This window comes from Pelodiscus sinensis, chromosome 10 (assembly GCF_052426305.1).
Source record: "Pelodiscus sinensis isolate ZL-2025 chromosome 10, ASM5242630v1, whole genome shotgun sequence".
Classification (NCBI taxonomy): Eukaryota; Metazoa; Chordata; order Testudines; family Trionychidae; genus Pelodiscus; species Pelodiscus sinensis.
In genome coordinates this window covers 50,476,234-50,499,537 of record NC_143061.1, presented here as the reverse complement: position 1 = coordinate 50,499,537, position 23,304 = coordinate 50,476,234, and the positions used below count along the sequence as shown (strand labels likewise).

Genomic DNA, 23,304 nt, shown 5'->3' with positions numbered 1-23,304 from the left:
AACTCAGAATACTTTGGGAATATTTTTAAATATAAGACAATTTCCTGTGAATGTTCAATACTTGCATAACATATACTCTCTTGTTGAACTTTCTAGCCTTAAAATCAGTATGCAGACTGTGTGTAAAGCAAAGGTGAGTGAAAGGGCGTATGACTGTTCAGAGTTAAAATAAACTCATTTAGAAAGTTGAATGACCAATGTCTGGACTTTTGGGCTACATTTTATGTCATGTTAAGAATGAATGGGCTGTATTCCTCTGTTTCTAAGTGTTTTGTATAGAAATTGTGAAACCATGGCCTCTCAGGCCAACTGGCAGCTTTATCACCATGTAATACATGCAAGACATTTTATGTTGTCAAAACGGCAGGCAAATCACTGGAGAATACAAGTTCCAAAAGGCCAATGTAAGTATAACACCCACACAACAGAGGCTTGGTTTTAGGGTTTATTTCATCTGCTAACATTCATTCTTGATCTAGACAAAAACCATTAGATGATTATTATTTTTAATATTTTTTGTACTGGAGAGAAAAAAAACAAACCTTAACATTATTGTAAGATGCTATAAATAAATATATAAAGCTTTAAGTGGTACTTGGCTTAAGTTAAACAGTTTTTTTTTTTTAAGTTCCTGAAATGAAATTGCAAACCATACAGATTCAGCCTAATGGAAACACAGGTGGATGACCCTAGCTACTACTGTTTTTAAAAGAAGGTGAAAGTGTTTGATCTACAACTGGGAGGAAAACAGGAGTGAGGAGGTTTATTTTAATTTCTGTTTTTACCCTCAGACACACAAACCTCTAGATATAAGAACTGAGCCCCTTGGTAGATAAAAAAGCAAAGGGGAAGGAAATGAATGCCCTGCCTGTGTTGTCCATTTCCTCTACTGCAGCCTCATGCAGCAGAGCAGAAATTAAAAAGAACAAAAGTGAAACCTCAGACAAGAGCAAATGACATCAACACAAAATCAGATCCGTTTCCAATAGAACCAGTTGTAAATCCCATGGCTGCTGTCCATTTGCCTGGCAGACTGCACACACACAGAAACTTCACATTGATTAAAAAAAAAAAACAATTAAAATGAATGAAAAGGGGCAATAAGTTAAAATCATACTCCAATATGTACAAAACAAATCACACTCGGAAGCCATTTTAATATAAAATTATTCGTAACAGTACTGCTCTCTCAATCCAGTAGTAGAAGGAAGTGGAGACTTGGGGGAAGAAAAAGGCTGGATCACAAATCATATTTTTCATCTTGGATGGTCAAGAATTGTACTGAAAACCACCACCCTTAGGGTGGGCAAAGGAAGCTTTAATACCTAGGTGCTTACAAGTGCCACATTCCCCTTGCCAGAGTTCTTGTGGATGGCATTAACACGCAGCCACAGATAACACTGATTGTGTGTGAGTGACCCACAGATTGTAGCTTTAACAGTAACTACAGCTAACTGATCTGTGCTTTAAAGGCCTACCTCCACTATCAGTCAGCTAGCAAATGTCGTGTTCACTTCTGTTACTGGAACATGATCTGCTAATAGTAACAAAAACAAGAACAAAGCTAACCCAGAAACTCTATGATTTGAATATATCAACTTATGTGGACTGCAATGCCGAAACATGTCCTTTGAAACATTACATTTAGTAAGTCTCTGTGCAGATTACTGTAATCTGTTTATTTATTACCTTTAAAAAATTTCAGAGTGGGAGGATGGCTCAAAGAATTGGTAATAAGGGGCAATGGAGCCTTTTAACTCTGTCACAAATGCAAGTCATACTTTGCTCAGTAATGACCGTCAATACCAGCTGATAGCTGTTCAGTGGTCAAGGGAGCAGGTGGTCCGTATGCCTCAAACTAGTTTCTAATGGGCAAGTTCTGCATTACTATTGATAGCCGGACTTCTTTCCTGCTTGTGAGGAACAAGACTAAGAAGCAAATAACCATGAGGTCGGAACTGCAAGAAAGGTTCGAAAAGCCCACTGGAGGCTTTTGATGCTACTGCCTATGACGTCCTTGTTTCATGGATAGACACAAGACCATAGGTGCTAGAACTTAGTGGTTTCTATCATACCCAGGGCTTACAGTTTGGTTCAGTGCCTCTCAGCACTCCCACTGTACAAACTGTTCCAGATCCCCTACATGGGACTGCAGCTTGCAGGAATGACAGTCTGAATCCCATTAAATTCACTCCAATTTTTTTTTTCCGTGTTCTACTAAAAATCTTGGGCAGGCAGGCCCTGGAAGAGAAAAGGCCAGCTTGAGAAGAAAGGAAATAGAGACCAGAAAAATGACCAGTGCTCATTCTGTTGTGAGATATGACTGACTGGGGAACAGGTGACAGGACACAGGAGCCTCTCCAGTCAATACGGAACATTCTTCAAAGGGTATGATGAAAGGTGGCATCTGACTGGCTGGCTAATGTTTGAGCAGGCAGGTATCTTATTTGTTATAACATTCATATTTAGGCCACTGGACCCGAATTCTTTGAACACTGGTGGGAGCATGCCATACCTCTGTCTGCATGGGTGTAATGATGATACAAACTCTAAGAAAGTGGACAGTCAGGCCCTGGTCTCTCATTGGCGCCAATAATGCAGCTACCCAGTGTAATCATTCTCGCTAAGCATTACTACTCAGATACATTCTCATAATCACTTCATAAAGATCTCAACTGCAGTGACGACTTTCCCTGGAAGTTTCCTGCCATCATAGCAGGAAACCAATGTACACATAACAATGTAAGATGATGTAATAGGCGAATGTTATATTGACTTGGGATCTGATTCAATTACCATTAAGTTCAAAGGAAGTCTCTCGAGGGACTTCAACAGGACATGGGCGAGAATCTTGCAACTGTCTTCACTATCCCTATAATTCTCCTACACCCACTGCTAGTATGAAATATTTCCTTGTCTCATGAAGAAGCATCATATATAAGAAGCTCTAAATGTATAGAGAGTTCAGGGAGCAGCAGGGGAGATGTATTGGAAAAGAGGGGCACATATTTAACAGCAACAAAATACCTGGGCAATAATTCCACTGAAGTTTCTTAAAGCAGATGATGTCTATTAATTTTAAAACTACACATACATTTTTCATGTTATTGTAGCATCAAATAATCTGCTCCTAAAAACTGGTACCACTCCAAATCGTAGTACATATAAATCACAATAAACTACATTCACATTATGTCAAAGAAGCTCCTTTAAGCCCACTAAAGCAAGAATGTTCTGTGTCAGTGCAGTGATTGTATCCTATAGCCTGGGACCCAGCCCTTCAAGTAAATTAGTGTAAAATCTTTGGCCAAGCCACTTGGCATAGTGGGCTTGGTATCCTTTGTTTACTCTAATCATGCTTAGAATTTATCTGTGCACCACTTTGCACTAGTTAACCCCCACACCACTTTTCTGTGGCGAGTATCCTTATTCCCAGGGTACAGATGGGAGAAACTGAGAATAAACTCAAGGGATGTCAGAGCCAGAATCTGAATACAGAAATTTCTGGCTCTCTGGGCTGGATTCAGACCATTAGAAATCACCATAACTTTCTGTTCTTCCTTTTGTGGGTTTAAGGGAAACTGTTAACAATATTATGTAGTTTCATTTCATTTGTTGGTTACTGTAATATATTACAAAGCAAATATTGAAAAAAATCTATCACTGACATGCTCTTAAGGTCAGTAGTCTCTTCTAATTTTGAACCATGTAGACAGAGCCACTAAAATTCAGCCAGTTATTTAGAGCCCATAATGCAGAAATAACCTTGATAGACTGGGCCAAATTGTAGTGTCAGCCTTGATCATGAAGCTCCAATCATTGACAGCCTTTGGATAAATGAAGACAGAATTTGGCCCTCAATAAAAATTCTCAGTACGCTGTACCAGTGTATATATAGTATTGCATGAGCATTCACAGCATGCTCTTCTATGGAGCTGTTCTGGTGCGTACTTTGAATATGGATTAGTTTAAGTAACCATTTGTGCACTATGGATCCATGACACTGAATGCACAGTAAGAAGCCGTTGGGTAAAGTTTGATAGCGTGCACATAAAACAGTTGCTTTTTATAGCTCATATATACGTTTGTGGATAAACAGAATGTAAAATTGCATTTTGTAAAAATCAATGTTTTCTTTAGTTACATCAACACACGAGTGCTGAGAACTAGCAAACATTGTTATTCCTAATTCTGGAATTTAGAAGTGAAGGAATGGGTTTATAGTACTCTCTGCTCCAAAACCAAATTGTTTTCAGGAGGTTTTGCTTTCCACATTCCAGCCTGGAGCAAATATTTATGGCCATGTTATACACCCCTGTAAACCAGGAGTGGCTCTTAATGGAAGCCCTGACAGACCTTTAAAGAGGACAACACCAGCAGGTGCTGATTGACAAGCCTGATCTAACACAGCACTTCAGTATGTCTCATTATGGTTCAAGTGAAAGTATACGTAAGTGCTCTGTTGGACCAGGCTGTGAAGGCCTGATTCAAAGCCCGCTAAAATCAAAGGGATGACTCCCGCTGACTTCAAGGAGCTTTGGATCAGTTCCATAATAGGGTTATGTTTTAATCCCTAGTGTTGCCAGATTTTCTCTCCAGATGCTCTGTCATCTTTCCTCTCTATTAAGGAAGAGCAGCTCCAAAAGCAAGCTTTGTTGCTCCCAGTTTGTTCTGGAAGTCAGGCAGCTCCTGCAGTGGGCATCCACCTCCCCTGCGAAACTCAATCTGAATTCTACAGTGTTGGTAACAGTGTGCAACAGCAGATAGAGAATTAAAATACAAAGCGAGCCACACTTCAGTGCATTCCTATAAAGGGAAAGACAACTCTGTGAAAAGGACATGATAGATCTGAATATATCATCTCTCTGACTCTTCTCCTGTGATTTCACTCTCATATTTGATCTGCAATTAACATAGCCTTTGAAAACCAAGGTGTCTGCCATTTGATTCATACTTCACCCTAAACAGAGTAGCCAGCTCAGATCCTAAGAGGCTGAGTAATAATGGGTAATACATGGAGCAGACAAAACCTGCTTCTTTTCCATGTTTCAGACCAATGCAGAAGTGCTTAGAATAGCAACAGCAGTGATAAAAAAAATAGACAGATTTGAACAGTGCGTGGGGAGGAGGGAAATGTGACAATCCATTGCTGGCCTCTGAAGCAATGAGAGTAGGCAGAAGCTGGTAAGACTGCCCCTAGACTGGGAATTAAAGTTACTAGACTCTCTAAAAATGAGAAAGGTTCTGGTCTGATCAGGGGCTGAGACTGAAAAGCATTACCAATGAAGTCCCTTTCCAGGTTTATAAGTGCACCTCGTTGAAAAAAAGATCTACACACAAGGCCATTCTGCCCCATTACAGCATGCACTCTCACTAGATTAATTCAGGCCAATGGCAGGAAATCTTATTGTCCTAGAACAAGGTCTCAAGACTGCTCCCTTTGGAATCAGTGGATGTTTTGCCATTGACTTTGCTGGGTACGGGACTTGGAACATGATCTAACAAAAAAGGCATTTTGGAAATGTAGGTATATGTAAGTACACGTGATCGTTGTAATTAAATCTCATTTCATACACCATACCAGCAAAACAAACATGTCTCCATCAATGACTCCTGGGGTGTTGCTTGAACTCTCTCTGATGCAGGTGCATGAGGGAGTGATGCTACCTATTCTCTCTCTGTGCTTTGCTTCTTTAAAGTACAGAAAAGGATTTTCCTGTGCTGTTTACAAGTTGTACTGATTGGAATATACTGTGCACGGAAAGGGGTGACAATTCCATCTGTGTGTGCATGTGAGACTCTACATGGAATTTGGTTGGTTTTTATTTGGCTTTTGGAACTTGTTTGTGAAGTAAAAGCTGAGGATGTTTGTGCATGAATTCACTAACTGGTATTACTATGGCAATATGACATATGCGTATGACCCCAGTGCAATGTATCAAAACTGTTGTGCTAAGTATATTCTGGCCACAGTCCATTTGCTTTAATGTTTCTCATCCTTTGTCATCTTTTTCTTTTCTTACTCTGCTCCATTTTCTCAAAAGAGGCTGCCATTTGAGTCTGAGCAGCTGCCCCTGTGGCGAGATCATACCCTAACAGCTTAGCATGCAATCAACTTTGCCACTCTACTCTTAATTTAACAAAACAAAAATACCCCTCTGCCCTCCCTCCCCAAAAAAGAAGGGAAACAAAAGGAAACCTTGATTGTAAAAAATTATTATATACATGTGTGTGTTTGTATATCTGTTTTCATACTCAGTGGAAAAACAGATAAACAAAAAATACTACCTTCGCCATTTGTGTTTGAATTTGGGAGGATAAGAAACATACATTGTATTTGGCCTCATAAATGGGTGGCTGAATTTGTGCATTTTTAAATCTGAGTTTTAATGTTGATCCTTTTTTATTTTTAGTCTTTTTTTTAAGAATCTCATTGGTCTTATAAGAAACAGTACAAAGATCCACTGTTTAAAGAAGAATTCTACCTTCTGTTATACAGACTCGCTTTCAAATAAAAGATTTGTTGGTGGTGGTTTTGTATTTTTACTTCCATTATCTTTTAACAGGAAACCCTAGAATCCCATTCAGTATAAAAGTCTGCTTAGGCTACCACTTCTCTATAATATGGCTCATGTAGTCCTCAGTGGGCAAGCGTCCTTGCTCTTCTGTCTCTTCCTTGGGAAGTGCCTCATTGGACCGGTGAAGAAGCCTCTCTTCCCGATTCTTTATCCTTTGCTCCATCCTCTCCAGCTGCCGTTTGTACTGGTAGCGCTGCTGGAAAAGGTCCTTTGCATAGTCATAGAGCTGCATGTCTAAGTCATTGAGCTCCTCAATCCTCCGTATGGTGTTGTTATCCACCTCCACTCCACCTGCCCTTGTACTGTTGTACTGCATGAATGGCCTGATAAATTTCAGATTAAAAGTTCTCTCAAACAGGTATTGAGTCTTCCTCTGGAACTCTGTCAAGCCAAAAAAAGCCATATCTCTTAGGTTCTTCTTTGCGCTTTCTAGCAGGATCTGCGCTCGCTTGTTCTCGGGGATAAAAGACATGTTGTAGCAGCCCACCAAGCTCAAGTCAGCCAACATCCTTACTTGACGGTTGTTGGCCAAGTTATATGGGCAATCCATGAACTCCTGCAGCGTGCATCCTGACCAGTCTGTGCCTTCATAGCACGATGGCAGCTCTTCAGGGGTTGGTGTCCGACCATCACACATATGCAAGGAAGTTTTCCAGGTGGCTCCTCGTTGGACATGTCTCCATTCACTCAGGTAACGGGACACAGGGTCTCTCAGCAGCGTGATGTAGTAAAATTTTCTACAAGAAGAAAAAAATATTCAGCATGTGACAAACTTATGTGGCAAGCTGGGCTGTATGGCACAGAACAGCAACAGACAATGCCTCAGAGTTCATTTAATTTACCCCTCTCAGATTCTTTTCTTTCTAGAATCTGTACTGCTAAGCAATCTGAGTGATACCAGAACTACATTTTCCTCGTAACTCATCTTTTCCATTTTAGTCATGACAAGTCAGAGCTCTCTCACTCTCTCAGGGATATTGCTTTCCACCAACAGACTGAAATGTCAGAACAAATCATTAAGATTCAACTGACTTACCAGTCTCATAGACCAATTTTGGCTTTAGGGTCTCGCTGGCCTTTCCCACTAACATGCATCTTCAGAGTCAACCAAGACTCACTCTCTGGCATTGATCAAGAACTGATCTATTTATAAACTGATCCAATCATTATCAGTGCAACGACCTATTGTGTGGACTACATAGCACTTTATCTTATTGCTAAACTGAAACTCAAGCAATCTGCATTGACAAATGGGGCAGCAGCACAATTTATTTTTAAAATGGGAAATCAGGAAGAAAAAACACTTGGGCTGCGCCTAGACTGACATGATTTTGCGCAAATACTTTTAACGGAAAAGTTTTTCCGTTAAAGGTATTTGCGCAAGAGAGCGTCTATACTAGCATGTGCCTTTGCACAAAAGATTTGCTTTTGCGCAAAAGCATCCGTGCCAGTGTAGACGCTCTCTTGCGCAAGAAAGCTCTGATGGCCATTTTAGCCATCGGGCTTTCTCGTGCAAGAAATTAACGTGGCTGTCTACACTGGCCCTCTTGCGCAAGAATACGTGCGCAAGAGGGCTTATCCCTGAGCGGGAGTGTCAGAGTATTTGTGCAAGAACCACTGATTTTGTACATTACCAAGTCAGTGTTCTTGCGCAAATACTCGTGGCCCAGTGTAGACGCAGCCTTGTAACAGATAAGCAGAAAGAGTGAGATTCTACCCCTAGCGTCTGCTAGCTCCCAGTTCAGTTGATCCACACAAATGCAAATTAAGTATGTGAAAAATTCTGATATGCAAGCCAGCCGGTGAAAGGAAAGGCAGACAAGAACATACATAGCGATAGAATATATTTTCATAACTCCAACAGTAGTGGAGTGTATTAAAATGCAAATGGCACCTTAAACTCTAAGGCGTGCAGAAAGTCGCTGCAGCCTCAGTCCATGGTGTGTGGGGCTACCCAAATGTTCTGCATCTCTCATAATAAAATTACCAGTTTTAACTGAAGCTTAACCGCAAAGACCACTGGAATTATTTTATTGAATTCAATGGGCAGTGGATCAGGCCTTTGGTGTGAAACGTTTTTAGTTGCTAAAGGTGGCAGGGTCTTAGATCCAGTGAGGTGGATCAGGCTTATCTGCTTGTGTGATGTTATCTCCAGGTGGGAGCACAAGGGACTTTACTGGAATAACACACAGACATGGGATACTCTGTATCTTGCCCTTCGTGAGGATGTGGTGTGAGGATAGGAGCAGAATTTTTCTCTTGCTAAACAAGTATCTGTGGAATGCTTCTATAGCTTGCTGCACTCCCGGGACAGTGAGATAGATATACATTCATGTGATGAACATACTGCAGGTTATGAGGGCACTGCACTGTTTTTAGAGAAAATAAAAATGCAAAGTAAACATTTCTGTCTTGGATAAAGTTATCACATGCTCATACTTTCCCAACACCTTTAATATTATTTTTTCCTAATGGTCACCCAATGTTGCTGTACAAGATGAAGCAATTTAATTTAAAGAAAATGCATCAGAGACATTGCCCAGGAAATCTAGTTTTAAATAATTTTTTCCTTCCCAGTTTCCTGTTCTCGAAGAGCTACATCTAAAGCCCACAACAGTGAATCAGAGTTTAGCACAGGAATATCAAACTGACATTTGAGGGGATCGAAATTTTTTCTGGCTCGCCAGAACATTTTTATAAAAGAATGAAGTGCGGCCTGCTGGATGCTTGGAGCACGTGGCGAAGTGCCTGCTCACAGCTGGACGGGACATGCTGCATTGCAGCGACTGCTCATGGTGGGCCGGGCCGCTCCGTGCTGGGCACTCCAGCAGGTGCTCAAGTCACAGCTGGCCACTGTGCTCACACTGCCACAGCGCCTCAGGCAGCAACGTTGACTCCGGGACCCAGGTATTAAGTTGAGGGTGGGAGGAGGGAGCTGGGAGTGCCTGGCTCTGGGGCAAGGAAAAGGCATTAGGTTGGGGTGGTCTGACTCTGGGGGAGCGGAGGGGGATTGGGTTAGAACGGGGGTATGAGAGTGCCTGGCTCTGGGGGAGAGAAAGGGGTTATTTTGTTAATATTTTGTTTTTTATTTATGTATTCCCAAATAAAATCACAAAAAGTATATTAATTTTATATAAATAAATATGTCAATTTTTTGCAATTGCATGAATAATTATATCTTTATGCAAAATCTCAAACTTACAAAGTATCTGAAATTTTCACAGAAGCCTGTTCTATTTGATTAACCATGGTCTATACTTGTTTTTATTTCAACAAAACAAGTTAGTATCATATACAAAATTTAAAAATACCTTACATTTTAATTTAAATATAAATTTATGTAAAATTAATTTAAAAATTATTTAATATGAGCAAATAATTTTACACATCAAATTATTGCAATATTATAAAACATAATCTGTAATAATAAATAACTATGACTTTCCGTCAAAGGCCCTAGGGTTGCCTTCTGCCCAGCACCTAAATTCTGCCCCCCCCCCCCCAATTTTTTTCTTTTTTGGTCAAACCATCTAGGTGGTCCTGTGGCCCTGAAAACTATCATTTTTCATTTGTGCGGCCCTCAGTAGGCTTCGAGTTTGACATGCCTGGTCTAGCAACTTCAATGAATGATGGATCAGGCCCCAATTGCTCGTCGACTTTCTGTTTTTGTGACCACAGTTGGTAAGAATGCCTGCTATTCAATCTCATTCCATGCCAGAAGCTTTGCACTGTCTAATGGAGAAACATTTGTAGAATGGTGGGGGTAGAAGAGACCTCTCAAGTTCTCTCTTCCTTTTACACTGCAACCCATAATAATGATTCATCTCCCCTGTCTGGGACGCAGCTAAGATTTATATAAGCAATGCTAAAAAACCTCTAACAGATGGGGATAAAATATGACAGTGGAAAGAGCAGGAATGCCACGATGGATGCCAGATGTTCAAGTGACAGACACTGATGCTAAACAGAGCTGACTTTTTTTGACTTGTGAACCAAAGTGGACTTTTCATTTATTTTTTTTAATTTACCCCAATGGAATCCAAAGGGCATTTTTCCTGAAGAAGTTATAATGTTTCATGAGGTAGTTATAAAACTTTATCTTACATGGATTATGGTAGCACCTAAAAGCTTCAATCAAGTCTAATTCTCATTGTAGCATACAAAGACATAGGAAGAGACAGTCCCTACCCTGAAAAGCTTACAATCTAAGCAAGGAAGGGTGGGATAAAAGGAAGAATTAGTATCCAATTTCACATATGGAGAAGTATGGCCCAGAGAGATCAAGTAACTTGCTCAAGGTCACACAGGAAGTCCATGGCAGAACTAGGAACTGAACCTGAATATCCTGAGCCCAGACCCACCAACGGGGGCTGGGGAGGGGGGAAAGGCGGGGAGAAAGAGGACAGTTGCCCGGGGCCCAATGATTTAAAAGGGCCCAGGGCATCCAGCCGCTGCCACAGCTACTGCAGCAGCAGTGTTGCCTGGAGCCAGTGGCACTAAGTGCTGTCTGTAGGGGAGAGGAAGGAGCTGTGGTGCACTCTGGATGGTGCTGAGGGCCCCAGGCCTCACTCCTTCCGCCCAAGGCCCAAAGACGCTGGGGACAGTAAGCACAAGACCATCTCCTGGCTGACTTCTTTACTGCAGGGATAAAAATATACCTAATATATGAAGAAAAATGAATATTTCAGAAGCTGCCCCATATAACGCTGTGAAACATGAACGTTCCACTAAAACCAAAAAAGTAGCATTTTGCTATCACTATGCTTCATGCCGGTACAGAGCAAAAGCTGCAGTAGGGCACAGAAGCAAGGTTCCCTCTAAGCTGCGTGGCAGCAAGGCCTCGCAGCTGCTTAATGAGCCCCACCCACAGGCTCAGAGCTGCTGCACACAGAGCTGCCTGGCTGGGGAAGGGTCACTTCTCCCTCAGCTACAGCAGTAGCTCCCTGCTGAGGACAGAGCAGTGGTTCTCTCCCAGCTGGTAGGGTGGGGGACGTATCCCTACTGGCTGGGAGAGACATGCAATTGTGAGTGCCCCTTCCTTTCAGCCTAGTGCCCAACACAGGTATTTAATTCAAATATAGCAAGACAAGACTGCCCACTTCAGAACTGTGGTGGTCATCCTCCTCCTCAACATTGCCCATCTTATTTTGGTGATGCCATGCCAGGACTCTCGGATCTTCCTGGAGTTAACAGTGCCAGCAATAAAGGTACTTTGGGTTTTTTTGTTCATATCAGATTCAGACAAGGCAAAATCACAGTCCTTGTTCTTGGCGGCTCTCCTTTTATGCATCTCCTTGGAGGCTCAGGATCCCAAATTGGGCAAAAAGATGCTGAGCCATGGTTGCCAATCTCCCTTCTCACCCAGTCCCAAGGTACGATCTAAGCTCAGAAACCTCAGTGGCACTGCAACTTCAAAACCATCTATTACACTGAACTGTGTGTATGTTAGCTGCATGATCACCCTTAGGAAAGAAGTTTTTTTAAAATGGAAATTACCTGACCCATCATGTTTTTGGTAAAACAGTACATTTTTATAACTGAATATGGGAAAACAAAGACTCATCTTTACACCAGAGGAAGGCTGTGTCTGTGGTTAACTCACTGTACTGAGTTCAGGGAATATGGGTTTAATTCTTGGATCTGCTGTAGACTTCCTATATGCCCTCGGGCAAATCAGTCTCTCTGCCTCATTTCCCCATCTGCAAAGTGGGAACAATGCTTCCTTTGTTCATCTTGTCTATTTAAGCTCATAAACTCTTTGGACTAGGACGGTCTCTGACCATGGGTATGCACAGGCTCCTAGCATAAAGGTTCCCAGACCTTAGATGGGGCCTCTATGTGCTACTATAGCAAATAATCTACTATATATTTGAGAGAGTTTGTGAGTCTGTCTGGGTATGTCTACACTTGCAGCCTAATTCGAAATAGGGCTGCAAATGTAGGCATCCGAAATTGCAAATCAAGCCCGGGATTTAAATATCCTGCACTTGATTTGCATCTTCCCGGATGGGTGCCATTTTTTGAAATTGACAAGACCGGAATAACTGCCCGCGTCTACACGCGGCAGTGAAACAGCTGTTCAAAATAAAGCCCTACTTCGAACTACCTGTTATTCCCCTGCAATGAGGTTTTAACAGGTAGTTTGAAATAGGGCTTTATTTCGAACAGCTGTTTCACTGCTGCGTGTAGATGCGGGCAGTTATTCCGGTCTTGTAAATTAAAAAAAAAAATAAGGCGCCTGGCTGGGAAAATGTAAATCAAGCGCGGGATATTTAAATCCCGGGCTTGATTTGCAATTTCGGATGCCTACATTTGCAGCCCTATTTCGAATTAGGCTGCGAGTGTAGACATACCCTCTGTGAGTTTGTTTGTTCAAGAACTCCTCCTAATCAGTAAGAGGTAGGATCATCAAATTTGCTGTGCAGCTTTCTGTTAGCATAACTTAAAGCAAAGTAAGAGTCTGATTGTACCGGGTAAATAGGATGTGCATGAAATGCAATTGTTTCTCATCAAACGAAAAGGGAAGGCTGAGACAGCAAGGACAATTATGCTCCAGAATGATCACAAGGGGGCAGCAAGTAAGCACACTTTGGCCACCCTGACAGCCCTGGAAAACCACAGAGCAGCTGCTGGCTGTGCAGCATGGCCCCCTGTCCTAGGCCGGCCCTTGGGACAGCCGCTGGCCACTCTAGCCCTCTGCTCTGAACCCTCTACACCCATAGACACCCTGCCCCGAGACCCTTCTTACCACCAAATCCTGATGTCTGCACCCCCCAGATCCCTTGGTCTGACTCCTTCACTCCCCACACCTCCAGTTTAGTGCCCCAAAAGACCTGAGCAACACCAGGTAAATCTTCTAGTAGTTAAATAATTCCTCAGGACAATTTTCCTTGGGACAATTTTGTTGAGAATTCCCTATGCCATTAATGAGAAGTGAAAACTCTCCCCTTAAAAAAGACTTTCCTGCCTTGCTCTTGCTATCTACCAGCCAGCACCACTCTTAGAAGCTGACAAATAGATTCTTTGGCCAGGTCTATGCTAAAGGGGAAGGTCGCATTAAGATACGCAACTCCAGCGTTTATTAATGTTAATTATGTAGCTGGAGTTGACACGCCTTAATTTGAGTTTCTGCACTGTCTTCACTGTGGGAGGTTGATGGGGCTTCATTAGACCCCTTAAATTGAACTTTAGAAGACTGATTGCGGCAGTGTCAATCTTCCTCATAGTGAAGACATGGCCTAAGTATGACACTTGTTCTCGCCATTCATTTTATTTGCATTTATTCCCTTTGATACAGACCTCTTGCTTCCCACTGCTGGTCATTAAAATGTGTTGAAGTTAATCACTTCCCTCATCTAGCTGAGGTGAATACTTTATTACTTTTTTCTGCTGGTTCTCACTTAAAATTCAAGAGTCCTCACAGAAAAATGTCTTGTACTAACCTCACAAACCTATTCTAAGCCCTTCTTGGTCCCTTCAGCGACCTTCAGGAGTCAGGTAAACATCAGGCCTAGCTGCTTCCATTTGTAAATGCTTCTCATCTTTCCTGCCAGAGAAGGGGGAGCAGAAGGAAGATGCGGGGGTCCACTTCAGCTTTATAACCTCAATCTTTCAGGGCAGCATGCCTTGAGGCTCCCTTTGCTCTCTTAAAGCAAAACAAAACAAGCTCCAGGCCCCTTGAGAAACCAACTGAATGGAAGAGGGAGCCTACCAGCTTGTAAGACTGAGAATGCTTTGCTTGGTTTAAATGAAATGCTACAAGTTGAATTTCTCTGGACCGGCACCATCCATGGTCCGGCATGATTTTAGTTAGATGATGTCCACTTATGGGTGTGGCCAAGTTTCCCACAGTCCTGTAAAGTCTGTTTACAGCCGCCAGTCTTGGCTCTCAGTGTTCTGTGCTGTTATTTAGCTCTAATTTACCCCTAAATGTCTCCTAAGAGCCCAGCAAGCAGTGGAAGTGTTGGTAATGCAGCTAGACAATACTGAACTCCCACGGTTCAGCAAATTCTTTGGTTCAGCACCAGTCAGGTCCTGAGGATGCTGGATTAGAGTTTCAACCTGCAGTAACATGTGGTGGGGGTGGGAAAGAAGGCATCTATGTAAATGAAGCCTTTGTGCCGTGTGTATTCTCACTTTAGTTAAAAGACTTATGGTGGTTCCTCAATCCTTAATGCTTGTCAGTTCTTGCTGTAAATTGTCTATGTGAGCCTGCTGCTCAACAATCAAATGAAAAGGAGACTGGGCTTGGAGTTTACAGAACAAATTTGTTTGCACTGCTGTTTATTCTGCAAAAATAAGGGTTCATTTATATGAAAAGAAAGAAAAACTCTTATTCCATACAGCAACCATTTAAACTCTCACCCCACTGAGGCAATTAAGGAAATTACTGTGTAAGTATTACTTTTCGTTTGCCAAGGTCGCCTCCCTTGAAAATGGAATGGCTCCTAATGAGCAGTTCAGGCAATGAGGTTATTGGACTGAGTGGTGTTTCTCTAGTGATCTCTGAGCTGTGAATGAAGTAGCAAGCAATTTAAATGACGTGGAATATATAAGTGCTTTATACATTTATTATGAAGTGATGCTAGAGGTAACTTTTAAAAAATAATGATTTAAGCTGCATTCTGCTCCTCCTCCTAGAGCCATAATGGAACTGTCACTTGTTGTGGAAAGCATTTAACTGGAAAACGCTCTTTGTTTAGCCAATTAAAGAATTTGATTCATGGAAAATTCATGAGTACTTTACAATTTATTTAATATCGTGAAATGGAGTTTCTACCCATCTATTTTAGGGCTCTCTCCAGTTCCACACTGTTCAATATCTATTTTTCTTCTACAATCAGACCTCTTACATAACAACATGCTCACTCTAGTAGAGACCATAGATTAATATAATGATCACTTCCTTTGGTAGCAAATAGGTCTAATTTTCCTCAGTCTATTTCCTCTCACATGGTGTTCATTTAAACTCTTCCTGCATTTCACACACAATAATCTCCTCCAGTCCTTTTACAGTCATAGCAAAAAACAAACAACCCGTCCTATGTTTAAATAAAAATTGTGGCACCAATCAAAGCCAGGAAATTCAGTATTAAGGTCAATACTCTGGCCTCAATTCATGTCCATACATATTTCTAGCTTTACTATTTTTTCAATAAACCTCAATACCTACATCTCAAGCTAACACAGGATTTCACACCTGCATTCATTTTGCATAGCTGGATTTCTTTTGTCTGATGAGCTCCTGGGGCCTTTATTTTTAAAAAGGTAGAATTTTTACGATGTGGCCTACTCAGTGCCATCATGTACACTCTTCTGAGTTCACAGGCAGGGCCAGCCTTAGAGCTGGGCAACTGGGCCCATGCTCAGGGCGCCAGAGGCTGAGGGGCAACTGAGCATGGGTATTGCTGGCCAAAGGGAGTGGAAGGTACTGGGCAGGGGGGCCATGTGGCAGGACATGCTGGAAGTGCAGGGCTGGGGTTGGGGGCACAGGTGGGTGGAAAGGGCTGGGGTTGGGATGAAGAGGACACTGTGCAGAGGGTGAACAATTCAGGGCTAGTGGTAAAAAGAGCACAAGATGGAGGTGCAGCGGTTAGGGAGCCCATGGGTGCCAGGGGATATGGGTGGTGCTATGCGCTAAGGACTGGGGTCCCAAAATACAAATTCACCCAGGGTACCATTTTCCATAAGGCCAGCCCCGCACACAGGTCACTGACTCGATGCTTGCTAGCATGCCATTACATCCAGTAGATACACTGATTCAGAGCTTTCAGGTGCATCAATCTAGTGCTCTTAGGAACATTTCAGTATTGGGGATGGTAGCGTGGGGAAAAGAATGCTCTTATAATGCAGTGTTCTTTTGTCCAAAAAAATCAGACTCTAATGGGATAATCACCAGAGTAAAATCAAGATCACAGATATGCTTTTTTAAATTACAGACATTTTACAAACACAAAATGGTGACACAAAGCAGGTAGAATCCATCCTTGTGGAACTGGGTTTTTGCCATCAAAAGGGGTGACTCAGAGTCACCCAACAAACTGAAGCATTGGCCTGGCTGCACTCCTTTCCTTTAGGACCCAGCTACTTCAATCATAGCTGCTCCTTCCGTTCAGAGTAGAAGAATCTAATGAGACAGACTTGCCCCAATGAGTCTGTAGCAATTAACCTGGTAGCAGAGTGGGACAACAGAAGGAATCACATCACAGTGACTTTTTCCCAGTGTAATGGCTAAACAGAATTTAAAAACAATCTGGTTTGTTGTAAATGTTTCAAAAAGTGAATTTTAGAATCTGTGAGTGGCCCAGGCCTGCCAGCCCTGGAGACAGAGGATCTATTTGGCTACAGAATAGGTTCAGCATAGAAAATGGCATCAGGTCCCTTCTAGAATGCAATGCAGTGCCTGAGCATGGATTGGTTTTACCGTTGGCGCAGTACCTGTATAGGACTCCTGGGCTGTGACCTTGCATAGGAGCAACCACTAACACACATTTCAGTTGCTATGGTCATGGAAAAATGGAGCGACGGAACAGTTAAAAATGGACGAGCTGACTCAACTTTAACTAAAACAATAAGTGTAACACCATGATATGAACAGACAGTAATGGCTAAAACACAACAACGCTGGTTTTAGGGCCAAAATGGATCTTAAATTATTTGGACCTGATGCTTGGGACGTTTAAATAGCCGCAGTTGCTTGTTAGAGTGAGTATCTCCTTGTCTTTCTTTATTTTAAAACAAATTAAAATTTGTTATCTAATGCCACAGATGGTTTCAGTTACCTGCGACGCGGTAATAAACAGAAATATCTAACACTGGGCTGAATGAGACCTTCTCTCTGTCTAACCACAGAAACCACAAAAGAAAAGGCATATACCTGCAGCTGTGTTTTCCTGTTTATTTCTCAGTCTGGGGTATACATGATGAATGCATCATGGCCCTAACTGACACAACCTTTTGTTGTAACAGGAGAAGCCACTTTGGAATGCCAGAGAGATGGTGCAATATATGTGCATGCGTTGAACAAAAGGCTTCTCTTCCTCGCAAACATTACAGAATTTAAGGACAGCAGATGCTGAGAGAACAAGGAAGGAGGCAAAAAAACAGCCACAATGTAGAGTTAAAAGAAAAGGGAAGGAAGGAAAAAAGAAAGAATTTTTTTTTTTAAAAAAAGCACTTTCTAGTCTGCCTCAGACATGCACAAACCCACACAAATTGCTCCAAATTGGTTCTCCCTGGGATGTCCGCATGAGAAAGGCTACATAGGCACCTTGCCACAGTTTAAAATAGGCCCAGCAGGTAGGGTTGCCAGGTGTCTGGTATGGACCTGGACCGTCCATTATTTTTGCCTCCTGTCTGGTTAAAAAATTCAGAAAATACCGGACACCTAAAATGCCCAGTATTTTCTGATTTTTTTCCCAGCCAGGAGGAGAAAATACCAGACACCTGGCAACCCTAGCACCCGGGCCCAGCCCCCGCTCCCGCCCCCCGACACCCCCAGTCCCCCACCCCCATGCTTACCTGATTCTGCAGGGAAGCTAAGTTCTGGCTTGAAGAAGAACACAAAATGGCTGACAGCAAAAAGCCTAAAGACCAAGGGGAAGCAATGCCTTCCCTGGGTCTTAGAGCTCAACTTCTCCCCTGTTCCTATCTCTATTCTAACTCTGCACTCACTCTGAAAGGGGCCATGCTGCTTTAATGCTGTTTTATTATTTAATTTTTTTTCTTAAGTCTCGGAGTCCTTTTTTCTTTTTTGCTCAACAACTTTGGTCCCCTCCCCCCTTTTTTTCCCCTCAACAGAATTTTTCCCCGGTGTGTTTTGTGTGTGTGTGTGTGTGGGGGGGGGGGGGGGTTTCGGTATTTTTGTTTCAATCGTCTGGCAACCCTACCAGCAGGTCTGAAGAAGACTAAGTGGCAAATACTCTACAGCAGTGTTTTTCAACCAGTGGTACAAGTACCCTTAAGAGTACTTGAGAATAGTCTGGGGGGTATGTCAACACAACTGAAATTTGGAGAAAACTGAAATTTTGTTTTAAGTTTTATAGTGCTTTATTATTTTTGTGCTTTTTTCACCCAAAAATTTCATCGCTTGCCCAGCTACAATTAAGTTTTTTAAACAAATGCGTTGCAACGGCAGAAAAAAATTGTGTGTCTGAAAACTGTAGTTACTGTTTTCTGTTATAATTTTTTTTTTAAAAGACGTACTATTAAAAAAAAGGTTGAGAAACACTTCTCCACAGAAACCAATCCAATAAAACCTCCATGTGATGTCATACAGACCTAGAGAGGGCCAAGTACAAGAATGCCGTAAGTACTCAGTTCAAACCAAAGTGAGAGACAGAATGCAGTAAATTGGAATAATCTAATGCTGAATTTAAACTCTGGCAGTAGGAATAATGTGCATCTGTGCATGATATATTCCTTGTATCTGCGCACACAATTGTTACATTAGCATAACTGCTCAGAGCGAAAGGCTGCTAGTGAAAGTTGATTTGCAAAGATTAAAACAAAACAAAAAAAAAAGGACCGTCCCTTCTTTTTGCCCTTCTAAAATGCATAATAGAGTCTGGAATTCTTCTGATTTTGCAGCTGCTGCTTGTGTGTCTGTCCCCAGTTTGCTCTCTTCCTCCTCCTTCTCCCTCCCATCTTTGATATTCTCTCCCCTACCCAGGGGACCTGAGTTTAAGATTTAAAATTTAGATTTAAAAGTAGCTATCCTGCAACAAAAAACTTCAAAAACAGACTTCAAAGAGAAACTGCAGAGCTACAATTCATTTGCAAATTTTACACGATCAGTTTAGGATTAAACAAAGACTGTGAATGGCTAGCCAACTACAAAAGCAGTTTCTCCTCTCTTAGTGTTCACACGCCCACATCAGATGCTAGAAGCGGGCCACATCCTCCCTGACTGAATTGACCTCGTTATCTATAGCTTTACTCTTGGTTGGTACTCTTTTCATATGCCTGTATATTTATACCTGCCTCTGGAATTTCCACTACTGTATATGCATCTGACGAAGTGGGACTTTGCCCACGAAAGTTTAAGCTCTAATCAATCTGTTAGTCTATAAATTGCTACAGGACTTCTCGTTGTTTTTGTGGGAATAGAAGAATTCTTTATCCATTTTTCATCCTTTATTATACATTCCCTCTCATAAGATGGGAGATTTCAAGGGGAAAAATGTTTACTTTCCCTGTAAAAATATATTCACTGCCTTTACTTAAGTGGGTGTATAAAAGTGGCTTTCATTTCTGTCTATTTTGGCACTACACAAAGTGAAGGTATTAGCACTTTTACAACCAAATTACAGTGCTGCTAGTTCTAAACTAGTGTGACTAGGTGTTTACCAGGCTTATGTATATTTATTTTTTGCTATATTAAAACTTATTGAAAAATAAATCAACCCCCAAAGAACACTGTATGGCTTTGGAAGGCTCATAATCCACAGAGCTTTTCATTGATCTGACACACTGGATTGGAAGAGGATGAAAGTAGTTGCCATCTGTACAGTGGCCTCCTGTAGAAACTTAGAATCATAGAACACTAGAATTAGAAGGGACCTTGACAGGTCATTGAGTCCAGTCCCCTGCCCTCCAGGCAGGAACAAGCAATGTCTAGACCATGCCTGATAGATGTCAGTCCAACTTGCTCTTAAATATCTCCAGAGATGGAGATTCCAAAACTTCCCTAGGCAATTTATTCCACTGTTTAACCACCGTCAGTTGGGAAGTTTTTCCTAATGTCCAACCTAAACACCCTTGCTGCAGTTTAAGCCCATTACTTCTTGTCCTATCCTTAGAGGCTCAGGAGAACAATTTTTTCCCCTCGTCCTTGTGACACCCTTTTAGATATTTGAAATGGCCATTTTTCTGAAAAAACTTCAATTACGTCCACACTGCAACTGCAATCGAAAGAAAATCGAAAGAACAGAAGGGTCTTCCCGGCATTGGTAAATCACCTTCTACGAGGAAGAATCCTTTTTCCGAAAGAGCTTTTTCGGAAAAAGGCATGTGTAAATAGGGAAGAGTGAGTTTTTTCGGAAGTAGAGGAAAGAGGAAAAAGTACCGGTGCTTTGGTGGCTTCTCTGTCCATAGCAATTAGCAGGGCTTGATAAGCGGCAGTGAACTCCACTCGCCAGCCGTGTGATTTGGCGCGCTGCGCATGCGCAAACCACGCTGTGCATGCGCTGATCGTACTGCGGCGCTGTACCAGGCTAAAATCTATTTGCCATGGGCGAGTAGATTGCCCTAATTGTCAAGCCCTGGTAATCAGAGTTTAAATGCGAGATAGCGTCCATTCAGTGTGGACGCTATCTTTCGAAAAAGCAGATAGCTTTTTCCATGCACTTTGGCAGTGTGGATGTGCTTTTTCGGAATAAGTTTTTTTCAGAAGATCTCTTCTGGAAAAGCTTCTTCCGAAAGAAGCCTGCAGTCTAGACATAGACTTGAGTCTTCTCCTTTCCAAACTAAACAAGCCCCAATTCTTTCAATCTTCCCTCATAGGTCATGTTCTCTAGACCTTTAATTATTCTTGTTGCTCTTCTCTTGACCTTCTCCAATTTCTCCAAGTCTTTCCTGAAATTTGGTGCCCAGAACTGGACACAATACTCCAACTGAGGCCTAATCAGCACAGAGTATGTATGTGGAATAAGTTGAGGATCTCATTTCTTGCTTCGAGGAAGCAAACCACAGAAAATGCCATCACAAGCTACAGTCCCTGTAGAAGGGCTGAACTAATTTCTCCTCCTCTCCATCAGGACAGAGCTGCACTGGGAGGTACTGTAGGGAAATCTGCACTGCTGTCAACCATGCTATATTAGTTCTACAGATTTAAAAACAAAAGAACAGCAACAACTAAAACAACCACAACAACAGCTACTTCAGTGTGCCAGCTTCCAGGGCTATCAATCCAGATAGAGAGACAGTTATGCATTAATACACATTAGATAAAATTAATCCCTCTGTGAGCTGAAACAGCATTTTGCATTTAATACAGCCTTTTGCATTTAATACTGGCACATTTCAGAAAGGAGACGCCAGGTCCTCACTATGGAAGATATCTGTCAAGATGCAGCTGGTTCTAGGGAATGGAGAGACCTACGGGCATGGATGGCAGTTTGGCCAAACCCGTAAGAAAAGCAAACTTGACCATCAACTACCATCCAAGGTAGCAGACGAGCCTTGTTGGGGATGCAATACTCAGAAATCTAGAAAACACATTCTGCAAGGGGCAAGTGCACAACAGGATGGTGTATGGTCTTCTTGGACCCAAGACACAAGATGGCACTCTAAGACTGGAAGCTTCTGAAATCAGTGGCAAGGATCTACAGGCTGTTCCTGGACCACTGAGCCCAGGGGCAGGGAGGTCTGGCAACATGGCCGAGAGCCCTGTGGTGGGTGGGTGCACAGTGGGCAGCTCTGGCCTCTGTGGCAGTGGGGCAGCTCTGGCCCCTGTGGCAGTGGCGGCAGTGGTGGCTGCGGAGCTCTGGCCCCAGCAGTCTTGGAGTCTGAGCCCCAGCTGGGCCAGTAGCAAGGGGCAGGAGCCCGAGCCCAAGAGCAGTGGGGCTAGGCACAGCCAGAAGCGGCAGCAGCAGGGAAGGGCAGGGGACTAGGAGGCCAATAGCAGGGGATCTCGGTCAGATCCCAAGGGTGCTGGATCTGGAAGGTCCAACCTGTAGTACATATCAGCACTACATTAGGGATGTTAGGGTACGTCTACACTGCATCCCTAGTTTGAACTAGGGATGCAAATGGAGACAACCGAAGTAGTTAATGAAGTGGGGATTTAAATATCCCGCCCTCCATTAACATGATCTCCAAAAAATGAGGAGTAACATTAGTTCGGACTAAGGGCTTTAGTCCGAACTAACGCGTCCCGGCGCGCACTTCCTGGTTCGAATCAGCTGTGATTCGAACTAGCGTGCCGGCGAGATCATGTTAATGGAGGGCGGGATATTTAAATCCCCACTTCATTAACTACTTCGGTTGTCTCCATTTGCATCCCTAGTTCAAACTAGGGATGCAGTGTAGACGTACCCTTAGTGACTAGTCAACTATACAATAAGTAAATGCTTATCGGACAATAACAGTAGCCCCTCGACTAGTTGCTCCTCCCCACCCTCAAACTTGCTAGCAAGGGCGGGGAGGGGCAGGAGACTGTGCTGGGAGGAACCAGCTTTAAACCAGTTCTCCCCAGCACCATCTCTGTGGGGAGCAGGGGTGCAGAGGCACAGCGGGGAAATGGCATGAACGGGGACTAGGGATGTTAAATTTAGATTAATAGGCTAATCGAATAGTCAATGCAATTTGCATTGACTTTGATTAGTCTATAAGGGAGCCTTGCCTTTGAAGTGGGGCTGTTGCTACACTTCAAAGGCGAAAGCGCTGTAGGGGACTGGACCCTTTGTTCCCCACAGCATTTCAAAATGGCAGCACCATGCAGAGCCTGGGGTCAGCTAAGAGTCCCCAGCTGATCCTGGCTCTCCGCAGAGTTGCCACTCTGAAGACACTCCTCCTCTCCCCCACCTTACTGCCTTTTTCTGATAGAGGCAGCAAGGGGGTGGAAGTGATTAGTGTCAACTAGTCTTTCACATCCGGAGCGGGGACCGAAGCAGTCCCCACTAGCGCCAGTTCCCACTGCCAATACTTCTGTTTTTGAAACATATAAAACCCCCCTGGAGTTCCTGTACATTTCAAAAGCTGAAGTGCTGCAAGGAGCACGGGGTGA

The 23,304-nt window shown here is 42.7% G+C and overlaps 1 protein-coding gene across 1 annotated transcript in view; it reads right to left on the bottom strand.

Annotated features, from left to right (window-relative positions):
- Window positions 1-431: 431 nt before the first annotated feature.
- Window positions 432-23,304, bottom strand: part of HS6ST1 (heparan sulfate 6-O-sulfotransferase 1) — a 339,081-nt gene continuing 316,208 nt past the window's right edge. The window contains exon 2 of the mRNA XM_075938357.2: window positions 432-7,315. Coding sequence (XP_075794472.1) covers window positions 6,607-7,315 — 709 coding nt within the window. The 3' untranslated portion in view covers window positions 432-6,606. The remainder of the gene's footprint in view (window positions 7,316-23,304) is intronic.